The 12,543-nt window shown below is 47.5% G+C and overlaps 2 protein-coding genes across 2 annotated transcripts in view; both read right to left on the minus strand.

The window, feature by feature from the left end:
- Window positions 1-8,349, minus strand: part of LOC147096388 (uncharacterized) — a 35,928-nt gene extending 27,579 nt beyond the window's left edge. Inside the window, exons 1-7 of the mRNA XM_085975146.1 lie at window positions 7,335-8,349; window positions 6,738-6,833; window positions 6,411-6,644; window positions 4,215-4,237; window positions 4,000-4,115; window positions 2,622-2,809; window positions 1,965-2,120 (exon numbers count right to left, since the gene is read on the minus strand). Of these exons, the coding sequence (XP_085831272.1) occupies window positions 1,965-2,120; window positions 2,622-2,809; window positions 4,000-4,115; window positions 4,215-4,237; window positions 6,411-6,644; window positions 6,738-6,833; window positions 7,335-7,745 (1,224 nt within the window). The 5' untranslated portion in view covers window positions 7,746-8,349. The remainder of the gene's footprint in view (window positions 1-1,964; window positions 2,121-2,621; window positions 2,810-3,999; window positions 4,116-4,214; window positions 4,238-6,410; window positions 6,645-6,737; window positions 6,834-7,334) is intronic.
- Window positions 1-12,543, minus strand: part of LOC147096384 (uncharacterized) — a 419,163-nt gene that overhangs the window by 202,610 nt on the left and 204,010 nt on the right. The gene's annotated exons all lie outside the window — the stretch shown is intronic.

Genomic DNA, 12,543 nt, shown 5'->3' on the forward strand with positions numbered 1-12,543 from the left:
CGCTATTCCTGGCCAGAATGGAGGTGGTTAGGTGATACCCCCGGCAATCTCACATGCTGTAAGTGACTGGGATTGATTTTAAGCACATGATCCCTTTAGCCTTAAGAAATATATCTAACTCCTTCTTGAATATATTTAATGAATTGGCCTCTACTGCCTTCTGTGGTAGAGAATTCCACAGGTTCACCACTCCCTGAGTGAAGAAATTCCTACTCATTTCTGTCCTAAATGGCTTACCCATCCTTAGACTGTGACCCCTGGTTCTGGACTCCCCGGCCATCGGGAACATCGTTCCTGCATCTAATCTGTCCACTCCTGTCAGAATTTTATACGTTTCAATGAGATCCCCTCTCATTCTTCTAATCTCCAGCGAGTATGAGCCCAATCGACCCAATCTCTCCTCATACGTCATTCCTGCAATCCCAGGTATCAGCCTGGTGAATCTTCGCTGCACTCCTTCCATGGCAAGAACATCCTTCCTCAGATAAAGAGACCAAAACTGCACACAATACTCAAGATGTGGTCTCACCAAGGCCCTGTACATCCTTGTTCCTGTACTCGAACCCTCTCGCTACGAAAGCCAACATACCATTTGCCTTCTTAACCACCTGCTGCACCTGCATGCTTACCTTCAGCGACTGGTGCACAAGGACACCCAGGTCTCGTTGCACTTCCCCTTCTCCCAATCTATTGCCATTCAGATAATAATCTGCCTTCCTGTTTTTGACACCAAAGTGGATAACCTCGCATTTATCCACGTTATATTGCATCTGCCATGCTTCTGCCCAATCACCCAACGTGTCCAAATTATACTGGAGTTTCTCGGCATCCTCCTCACAGCACACACGCCCACCCAGCTTTGTGTCGTCTGCAAACTTGGAGATATTACATCTATTTCCCTCGTCTAGATCATTAATACATAGTGAATAGCTGGGGTCCTAGGACCGGTCCCTGTGGTACCCCACTAATCACTGCCTGCCACTCGGAAAAAGACCCATTTATTCCAACTCTTTGCTTTCTGTCTGCCAAGCAGTTCTCTATCCAAGTCAATACCTTGCCCCCAATCCCATGTGCCTTAAGTTTACACGCTAATCTCTTATGCGGGACCTTATCAAAAGCCTTCTGAAAGTCCAAATACACCACATCCACTGGTTCTCCCTTATCTATTCTACCAGTTACATCCTCAAAAAATTCCAGTAGATTAGTCCAGCACCATTTACCTTTTGTAAATCCATGTTGACTTTGTCCGATCCTGTCACTGTTTTCCAAGTGCTCTGCTATTACATCTTTTATAATGAACTCTACCATCTTTTTTGAATAGTGGGGTATCTTTAGCTACCCTCCAATCCATGGGTACTCTTCCAGAGTCTATAGAATTTTGGAAGATGACCAGCAATGCATCTACTATTTCTAGGGCCACTTCCTTAAGTACCCTAGGATGCAGATTATCAGGCCCTGGGGATTTATTGGCCTTCAATCCCATCAATTTCCCTAACACCATTTCCCTACAAATACTGATTTCTTTCAATTCCTCCCTCTCATTAGACCCTATGTTCCCCGACATCTCTGGGAGGTTATTTGTGTCCTCCTTTGTGAAGACAGAACCAAAGTATGTATTTAATTGGTCTGCCATTTCTTTGTTCCCCATTATTAATTCCCCTGATTCTGACTGCAAGGGACCTACGCTTGACTTCACCAATCTTTTTCTCTTCACATGACCTTGTCCACTCTATTCTAAACACTCCACACGCTTGAATGTTCTGACCATTTCCATCCCCTGCGTTTTCCCATGTTTCTGATACTCCCTCCTGTTCCCTTTTGATTTCACTTCTATCTGGTGCCCCTTTTACTTTTTCCTTCCCTCGGGTATTATTTAATTTGCCGTGTCTCGGATGGTCCCTTTGTCATGTCCTTCCCACTGGTGTTCTATCTCACCCTAGTTCCTCTCCCCTGCCCCTCTTTACCTTTACCTGCCCAGCTGGAGTCTGTGGTTCCCTTGGTGTATTTCTGCCCGTGTTTTGATTCTCCTCTGTCTCTGGGCTCCGACGATTCTCGATGTTCTTGAGGTTTTTATTTAATTTTACAGGAGTCTCTGGAGCAGTTGCCACGAGTTTGTTCCCCTGCACCAATGAAACAAACAAATCTCACCAACAAGACATTGTCACTCGGTTGTAGTCGCCCTGACCTCAGGTGACATTTGGACCATCCGCACCACCTGTGACTGAGACCGACACCCTTCAGTTTGCAGCTGGCAGGAGGCAGGGTGAAATTATGGGATGGGCCTGTTAGTGACCTTTAACCCCGCAGATTGTCAGCGGGGCGGAGTTTTTCCCGCCATCATTCGCTCCCGGATTGAAGATGGGAAAGATTCTCTCAGTGAAAGTGTGGAGATGGGACATGTTGTCCGTATTGTAAAATGACACCCTCATAGTCCAGGTGCACCCCGATCTTCCGGGGCTCCACACTCGGGGTGAGGGGGGTCGGTGAGGGGGAGGTGCCAGAAAAATTGTCACTTCCGGTTCTCAGCCACACAATCCAGTACCCTGTCTCAGGTCGATTCTCCCTTTCCTCCCGGCAGACTGTTGGGTCACTCCCACAGCCCACTCAGTCTTGTTACCCACCTCCACCTCCCAGTAGTGTCTCCCTGATGTGAATCCCTCCGATCCCAGGACACAGGGCCAGGAATCAAACCTCTCCGGGGTGTCAGGGAGTGGCTGCTGTTTGTCTCCGAGTCTCACGCTGGTCTGGTCCTCAGACAGGATGAGCCGGGGATTCGCTGTGTTCGGATCCAGAGTCAGAGAGGCTGGAGCTGGGGGAAAGTTAAAATAACAGAGTCAGTGATTTAGTTTCTTGCTATGATTTATTCAAACTCTTTCCTATTTAAAGTGACCACTCGGGCTCTGGGTTGTGTTCATGGAATCTGCTGTCACTCCAGGGTTTATGACCTGTCGATTTCGGCCCCGACTCAGCGCTGCAGCGGAAGCAGTGCCCGGAGATTACGCTGAGGACCACAAGAAATAGTCCTCGGTTCTAATCTACAAATTCGGGGTGAGTAATGGCACCTATCGTGCCTGGCTTGCAGCAGAGCTCACATAAGACCCAGCAGGAGTGGGGAGAAGAGGCCGCCATGGAGTGAAGAGACTGGGGTGAGGTGCGGTGGGGAAGAGACAGGGAAGGCAGCGGGGTGGGGGAGATGGGAGACGTTGGGTAGACGGCAGAGGGGTGTAGACGGCGGGCGCTGGGGATGGAGGCGTGTGGGGGGGGGGGGGCAGACGGTGGAGATGGGGGAGTCGGTAGCAGGAGGAGATGGCGGGGAGACAGGCCGGCAAGAAGGGAGAGTCACAGTGGGGTGAACGAGAGCGCGCGGGTGGAGGAAGAGTTAAATCAAGGGAGGTAATAGCGGGGGGTGGGGACAGCGGGGTGATGAGGAATGAGTCTGCCGGGGGGAGAGTAGTTAGCGGCCGGGGGGGGGGCGGGGGAGGAAAGGATGTCTGGGGGTGAGGAGGAGACAGGGGGCGGAGGAGCCTTTAAAATGCATAAGGAATCGGTGAAACTCTAGGGCAGCGCAAAACGTGCGCGATCACATTGTCCGTCGATTATACGCTATCGGGCAGTGCCTATAAATGGAAAAATGGGGGAAGAATAAATAATTCAAGGGGGAAAACTAGAAAAGTGGGAGCAAGAGTATAAAGAAGTTGAGGAGGAAGCTGCGGCCCACGTCATGAGTTGACCAACAGCCTGACCAGGAATACAAGCAAAACTGGAACAACCAGGCAACCCCCAAACTCAGAGACCCCAGCACCCACAGAGCAGGAATCCACCTTCTACTGGAACCTACACCAGGCACAGTCCAAGACAAATGATTCTTCCTGAAGCAAGCCCATCGATCCCGTGGATTAACAACTGACAATGTGATCATTTAATCCACGATCTGGGAGCCCGTTCAGTCTCTGCTCATCTGGATTTATAAAATCAGGAAAAGGAATATAAGAGATTTACCGAGGTTAATGGCGTCTATCATTTCTCTCCACGCTGTGTACTGTAAAGTGCCGATGAACTTTCCGATAGACAGGGCGCCATCTGCTACTGACAGTACTTTATATTCCTCACTACTCCTGTAAACAGTAAACAGTTGATGTTATAAATTGTCCATGAACAATTTTCTGAGTTATTTTCCCAAACTGTGCAGAGTTTCAGTAAAGAGCATGTCCTACCTCCTCTTCCGACAAGCTTCCTCCTGAAACAAATAAAACACAATCTGAGTTGACAGAGACTGAGCGTCTATATCCGGACAGCAGAAATGACACGCAGATTGTTACAAGCTGCTGATAATCTGAATTCTCACTGCTGCCCACACACAGGTAGAAAGAGGAAATAACCGCTCTATTTGATATATATCAATGACCTGGACTTGTGAATACAAGGCATAATTGACAACTTTGCAGCAGACACAAAACTTGGCAATGTAGTAAACAGTGAGGAGGATCGCGGCAGACTGCAGGAGGACAGAGACAGACCGGTGAAATTTAATGCAGAGAAGTGTGACATGCTAGATTTTGTTAGGAAGGACGAGGAGAGGCAACACAAACTGACGGACACAATTTTAAAGGCGGTGCAGGAACAGAGCGACCCGCGGGATCACTTACACAAATTGTTTAAGGTGGCAGGACAAGTTTATAAAGCTGTTAAAGGAGCAAATGGGATCATTGGCTTTATAAATATTGGCACAGAGTAGAAAAGCAAAGAGGTTCTGCCAACCCTTTATAACGCACTGGTTAGGCCTCAGCTGGAGTATTGGGTCCAGTTCTGGGCACCACACTTTAAGGAGGATGTCAAGCCCTTGGAGAGGGTGCAGAAGAGATTCACCAGAATGGTACCAGGAATGAGGGACTTCAATGATGTTGTGAGACTAGAGATGGTGGGATTATTCTCCTTAGAGCAGAGAAAGTTCAGGGAAGATTTAATACAGGTGCTCAAAATGATAAGAGGCTTTTATAGAGTAAATGGGGAGAACCTGTTTCCACTGAGAGCTCGGTCCTAACCAGAGGACACAGATTAACATAATTGGCAAAAAACCAGAGACGACCCGGGGAAACACTCTTTTACACAGCAAGTTGTCGGGATCTGGAATGCACGACTGCAAAGGGCGGTGGAAGCAGATTCAATAATAACTTTCAACAGGGAATTGGGTAAATACTTGAAAAGGACAAACAATTCTGGGCTATGGGGAAAGACCAGGTGAACGAGATTAATAGGTCAACTCTTTCAAAGAGCCGACACAAACACGATGGGCCGAATGGCCTCCTTCTGTGCTGTGGGATTCTATGATTGTAAGTAGTTGAAAAGCCTGATTTGTGTGTCAGATACTGGAACTCAACATCAGTGTCACTCACAGACACAGTGACTCTCACACCCACCGCACCAGACACACCCACTAATTTTAACTGTAACTCGATTCCAATGTGCGTTCTCGCTGAATATTAAATTTGGGCAACACAGAAATAATTACAAACGTGCTGTCAAGATCACGGCAAGCCATTTCCGACAGTGTGGGAGCCGGTTAGTTCGGTGACAACAGCAGAACCGCCCCGGAATAGACAAAACAATCGGTTTAAATCAGTTTCGCATTTTCAGAAACTGCTGCATTTATTTCAAAGTTATCATAGAATAATAAAATCATAGAATATCACAGCACAGAAGGAGGCCATGCAGCCCATCTCGACTGTGCCGGCTCTTTGAAAGAGCTGTCCAATTTATTCCCACACCCCAGCTTTTCCCCATAACCCTGAAAATGAGTCCTCTTCAAGTACATGTCCAATTGCCTTTTGAAAGTTCCTGTGGAATCTGCTTCCTCCAGCCTGTCAGGTCATGTGTCCCAGATCTTAACAACCCTCCGTCTGTAAACATTTCTCCTCATTTCACCTCTAGCTCTTTTACCAGTTATTTTAAATCTATGACCTCTGGTTACTGACCCACTCGCCAGAGGAAACAGTTTCTTCCTTATTTGCTCCATCAATTTTGAAAACCTCAATTAGGTCTCCCCTTAACCTTCTCTGCTCTAATTTGAACAATTCCAGCTTCTCCAATCTCTCCACATAACTGAAGTATCTCATCCCTGGTATCAGCCTGGTGACCCTCCTTTGTACCATCTCCAAGGCCTTGACATCTTTCCTAAAGTGTGGTGCCCAGAATTGAACACAATCCTCCAGCTGAGGCCTAACCAGTGATTTCTAAAAGTTTAGCACGGCTTCCTTCTTTTTGAATTCAATGCCCCCATTTACAAAGCCAAGTGTCCCATATGCTTTCTTAACCATCTTCTCAACTTAGCATCCCACCTCCAATTATGTGTTCATCGGTTATTTGGTGACTGTGTGAAGGTTCACTGAACTGACCCGCAATATAATCCTCACCTTCAGAAATGTCAGCCCGTCTTTTTCCTCCATCTGTTTCTGCAACTTTGAGAGTTTCTCCTGAATAGAATTTAAATTATCTTGAATTTCTCGAAGCTTTTTCTCCATTGTGTTTAGAATCGTCCCCTCTTGTTCCCGGAGATCTCTCATCAAATGCTGCTCTTTCTCACTGAGAATCTGGTGCATTTTAGCGAACTCGGATGTGATGCGGGTCTGCAGACTGCTCGACTGTTCCTACCAAATGAAATGTGAAACATAATTAATGTACCGCGATAAAAGGAATAAAACTAACCGAGATCCCAGAAAATCAGCGCAGGGAGACCTTACCCTAACTGCGGAAATCTGCTGTTTCTGTTTTAATTCCATTTCCAGAACCGCCGATTTCTTCTCTGTGAGAGAATCTAAGGAAGATTTCAGCTGATCCTGGGATTGGGAGAGAAAAATCACAGAATAAAAAAGTGTTAGACCATGAAAATGTGACAAAATAATCAGGTGATCAAATCTGTTCCCTTTCAGAAGGTTGTGGGTTCAAATCCCACTCCAGGGACTTCAGCCCATAAATCTAGGCTGACACTCCAGTGCAGTGCTGAGGGAGCGCTGCACTGTCCGAGGCCCCGCCTGCTCTCTCAGGTTGATGTAAAAGATCCCAAGGCACTATTTCGAAGAAGAGCAGGGGGGAGTTATCCCCAGTGTCCTGGCCAATATTTATCCCTCAGTCAAAGTCACAAAAACAGATTATCTGGTTATTATCACGTTGCTGTTTATGGGAGCTTGCTGTGCGCAAATTGGCTGCAGTGTTTCCCACATTACAACAGTGACTGATCTACAAATAGTACTTCATTGGCTGTAAAGCACTTTGAAACGTTCGTTGGCCGTGAAAGGCGCGATATAAATGCAAATCTTTCTTTCTTCATGCTTTCTTACCTTGTAGATTCCAACAGCTTGTTTAATGGGCATGGGCCGGTGCTCTCTGTGTTCCCGCGCATCTATACAAATCACACAGATCAGTTTCTTGTCAGTTTCACAAAACAGCTTCAGTTCTTCCTGATGTTCCTCACAGCGAAGTTTACTTTCCTTCTCTTTCGGATTCAGGTTTAATTTTCGCGCTCTCTCGGCCAGGCTCGCTAAGGCCGGATTTACCCTGAGGTTTCTTCCCGGAAACTCCTCTCTACATTCCGGGCAGGCGTTTCTCCGCTTCTTCGCCCAACACCGTGTGATACAGGAACGGCAGAAGTTGTGGCCACACTCCAGTATTACCGGATCGGTGAAGAAATCCAGACAGAACTGACAATTTAAATCCTCGTTCCAACCCTCCGCCTGCTGTCTGGAGGCCATGTTCAGTTTCAGTGCTTCCTGGTTGAACCTGCTGATGTCACCTTTCTGTGGGCGGAGCCTCCCCGGTTCACAGTCACAGCTCACTCTTGCATCCCTCGAGGGCCTATTCTGGAGGAAATAATATCGCAGTAACAAAGGGAAAAAGCAGTCTGTGACATTTTAGGGTGCACCCAGCATCAAACTGGGACAAATGGGCATTTTACTAAGACTGGGAATCCGGAGAGGGGAAAAGGAGGAGTAACAATAGAAACATAGATTAGGAGCAGGAGTCGGCCATTGGGAAGATTGCTGGACTACAACTCCCAGCAGCCGCTGCCAGCCCGGCGCCTGCGCAGTGCCGCCTCCCCAGCCCCGCCCCGCCCCTCGTTTCCCGGAGAGTTTCGGGCTTGGGCTTCGGGAGAAAACAGCCCAACCTGAGCAAATATTGCTCCCACACTGACCTATTGTACACACGCACATCACAGCAGGAGACACCTCGCCCGCTCACAGGGACAAAGATTGACGCCCCTTAAAAAATAAATATTTAAACCCAACCGGCCAGTTCCGAGCGCGAGCCTCTGTCAACCGAAATCATCGCCGCAAACCCCGCCTCCCGGCGGCGCTGATTGGCCAGTGGCGGCCCCGTGAGGAGCTCCCGGGGGAAGCGGATTGGCCGGAGCGCTTGTCACTCAGAGTGAGGGGCGGGGCTATCCCGGGGGAAGCGGATTGGCCGGAACGCCTGTCACTCAGAGTGAGGGGCGGGGCTATCCCGGGGGAAGCGGATTGGCCGGAGCGCCTGTCACTCATTATCTGGGGCGGGTTCCCGGGCGGGGCTCTCCCGGGGGAAGCGGATTGGTCGGAGCGCCTGTCACTCAGTGAGGGGCGGGGCTCTGCCTGGGAAGCGGATTGGCCGGAGCGCCTGTCACTCAGAGGGAGTGGTCGGGTTCCCGCAGGGGAAGCTGATTGGCCGGAGCGCCTGTCACTCAGCGTCAGGGGGCGGGTTCCAGGGCGGGGCTCTCTCAGGGGAGGCGATAATGAAAATTATGAAAATTAACACACCAGGAGACAGTTCAACCACGACGGTCAACGCGTACAATACCGGAACAATATTAGTGCAAGGCAACCTCGACAGATTTGCAACGACCTTCAGGACACTGAAAAGATTAACTAAGGGGGGAAGGAACAGCCCCAGAGTGGCCCGCACTCCCCCCAACATTGACAACTTACCAGGAGAAAATCTGCCTGGTCAGGAGGTGAACGAGCCACACAGTTCAAACCAGACACTAACCCCGGGGAACCACAGCCACACGATACAACTGACAAACCCCAGCATAACTACCAGGGAGGAAGCCACACATAGTCCCCCTACCATTCCCAGCTCACCAAGAGAAGAGCAGCATAGCCAGGAAGTGAGTGAGCCTTCCAGGGCCGACCAGCCTAGCCAGGAAGTGAGTGAGCCTTCCAGGGCCGACCAGACACATACCCCGGGATCACACAGACAGATACAACCAAAAGATAAATTTAATCAATTAGAGATAGAGATGGTTAAACTTAAAGAGGAGTTCCTCAAAATGAATGACGAACAAAAGCAGGAGAGGGAGAGACACAAGAGAGAGCTGAAGCTACTTGAGAACCAGGTGAATCTACTTAGGAATCAGGTGAAAGAGCTGCAGGAAAAAGAAGAGAGCCATAGAGGAGAGATAACACCATTAGACCAGCAACCAGAGGCTAGAGATAAGACAAGACAGAGCCGGACGGAACGGCTGCACTCCCACACGGAACAAAAGCAACAGACACACAATACAAGGGGTGCCACACAGACCGACCAGCATACTGATTCGCAATCTTCCCCCACCACCGTGGAACCACAAGCGAGCCGCTCACAAGAGATACGCACACACCAGACACCCCAGCCCAGCACACACACTATGAGTCCAAGCGAAAGCCACCAGACAGTAAACACAAACAAGGCTGACGTCGTAATACTCATAGACTCAAATGGGAAATTTCTATGGGAGAAAAAGCTATTCCCTAGAAGTAAAGTAGAAAAGATCTGGTGCCCAACAACAAACAGAGCCATGGGATGGCTGACCAAAGCCAGATTAGGCTCCCCCCAACACATAATACACACGGGCACAAATGACCTAAAGGCCCAACAGAAAGAGGTAGCAACATCGCTCAGAGCAATGATTAGGAAGGCAAGCAGTACATTTCCAAACACTAGAATCACTGTTTCCACAATATTGCCGAGAACAGACTTCAACAACAACACAATTCATGAGATAAATGCCAGCATAGCAAGAGACTGCGAATCAAACCACAACGTACACCTGGCCCAACACCCCACCCTCGATGAGGAATGTCTTTACGACCACGTCCACATCCAAAGGCAAAGAATATCGATCTTTGCTAAAGCCCTGAAGGACGTCGCTTTTAACCGGGTCCATACCCAGACTCCAAGAGGACCCCCCCCCGACCACCAGAGATCAGCGGGGTACATATCAGGAACACTACAAGGACCACCAACACACCAATCGAGACCAGAGAGGATCCCCATGCAAAACAACAATATCAGACCTGCACCACTCCTGTCCCACAGGGGAATAGGACCGCTCCCAGCCAGACAGAGGGAGAGATGCACAGGACGTACGCAATACCTCAGACAGAAACAATCCATTAAGAGACAATAAGCAGATGTGCAGCAGCATCTACTTCCGCCTTATGGATCAAGGACTAATTAATAGAAAGAACTGTAACCAAATTGTATTAACTTTTATAGACAACTGAAGTGATCTTTTTTTTCCCACACTTAGACACGACAAACACGTACCACTCTTTAACCTATCATAGTAAAAGATCAAACTTAACATGAAATCCTTATATATTTCGACCTGGAATATCCAAGGTCTACGCTCTTCAGTGCGAGAAGTGAAGAGTAGGACCCCAGAGTTCATAGATGAAACTAAAGACCTAGATATTATCATTTTACAGGAAACTTGGTATAAAGGAAAAGGACACACTGGCTGTCCCCAAGGGTACACTGAGCTGGTGGTCCCCTCCAATAAATTACCCAGTGTAACCCAAGGCAGAGACTCCGGAGGCATACTGATCTGGTTTAAAACAGAACTTAAGAATTACATCAAATTTATAAAAAAGGGCGAAAACCATATGTGGCTCAAACTTGAGAGGGAGATTATCTCAAACACCCAAGATGTTTACATTTGCGCACTTTATATCCCCCCAATCGATTCCCCGTACTTTAAAGAGGACACCTTCTCCAACATGGAGGGGGAAATTATCCAATACCAGGCCCAGGGGAACGTGTTGATCTGTGGGGACCTCAATTCAAGAACAGGCGAAGAACCAGACTTCACCAATAATCAGGGAAACAATTACGTTTTTGGGGATAACCACTTTGACATCCCTTCCCTTCCATACAGGCATAACTGCGACAAGCAGTCAAATACCAACGGAAAACAGCTACTACAGCTCTGTCGAAACCTGGGTCTGTACATTGTCAATGGTAGGTTCATAGGAGACCTCCTAGGAAGATCGACCTACTGCTCACCTCTTGGCTGCAGCACAGTAGACTATATGATTACAGACTTAGACCCATCCTCTTTCAGAGCATTCACAGTCAAACCACAAACAACACTGTCAGATCACAGTCAAATTACTATGTTCCTAAAAAAGACAGAAACAAACAACATAGAAACACAACCCAGTAAACTGTACAACACCAAAAAATCGTACAGATGGGCCAAAAACGACACGGAAAAATACCAGAAAACAATTAGCAATGCATCAACTCAAGCTCTCTTAGACACCTTTCTGGATAACATATACACTCACAATAAAGAAGGCGTAAACCGGGCAGTTATTAAACTAAACAATATTTTTGATAATTTGGCAACAAATGCAAACTTGAAAGCTCGCAAGAACAAACCCAAAACAAAAAACTATGAAAAATGGTTTGACCATGATTGCCATAACATGAGGAAAAAACTTAGAAAAATATCAAACCAAAAACACAGACATCCAGAAAACGAGGAATTACGCCTTACTTATTGTCAGACACTAACACAATACAGAAACACACTCAGAACCAAAAAAGAGCAATATATTAAGAATACACTCAGCTCCATGGAGGAATCCATTGATTCCAATTGTTTCTGGGAAAACTTGAAAACACTACACAAAAAACAACACGACGATTTGGCCATTCAAAATGGGGACACATGGGTAAACCACTTTGAAAAATTATACCAGAAAAACACACTAAGACCAGAGCAACACCAAATATGCAAAAAACTGGAAAAGCTAGAAATGGCCATAAAAGATAACCAAAACCCGCTAGACGCCATAATAACAGAAAAAGAACTTCTTGAAAAACTCAAGGACCTGCGACCAGGAAAAGCCTGCGGGACAGACGGCATACTAAACGAGATGATTAAACACACAGACAACAAAATGAAACTGGCTATCCTAAAACTCTTCAACTTGGTTCTGAGTGTCGGTTATTTCCCTGATATCTGGAACAAAGGACTCATAACGCCCATATACAAAAGTGGGGACAAAATCGACCCAAACAACTATCGAGGCATCTGCGTAAACAGTAAACTGGGGAAGGTATTCTGTAGCACCATAAACAAAAGACTTACAAACTTCCTTGAGGAGCACAATGTCTTGAGTAAAAGCCAAATTGGATTCCTGCCAAACTATAGAACATCCGATCATATCTTCACCCTGGGGAAGGGGGGGAAAGGGGAAGGGGGGGGGAGGGGAGGGGAAGGGGGGGGGGGGGAAGGGGGGAAGGGGG

This window comes from Somniosus microcephalus, unplaced genomic scaffold (genome assembly GCF_052327205.1).
Source record: "Somniosus microcephalus isolate GS21.2 unplaced genomic scaffold, FLI_Smic_1.0 unresolved_chr1, whole genome shotgun sequence".
NCBI classification, from domain to species: domain Eukaryota; kingdom Metazoa; phylum Chordata; class Chondrichthyes; order Squaliformes; family Somniosidae; genus Somniosus; species Somniosus microcephalus.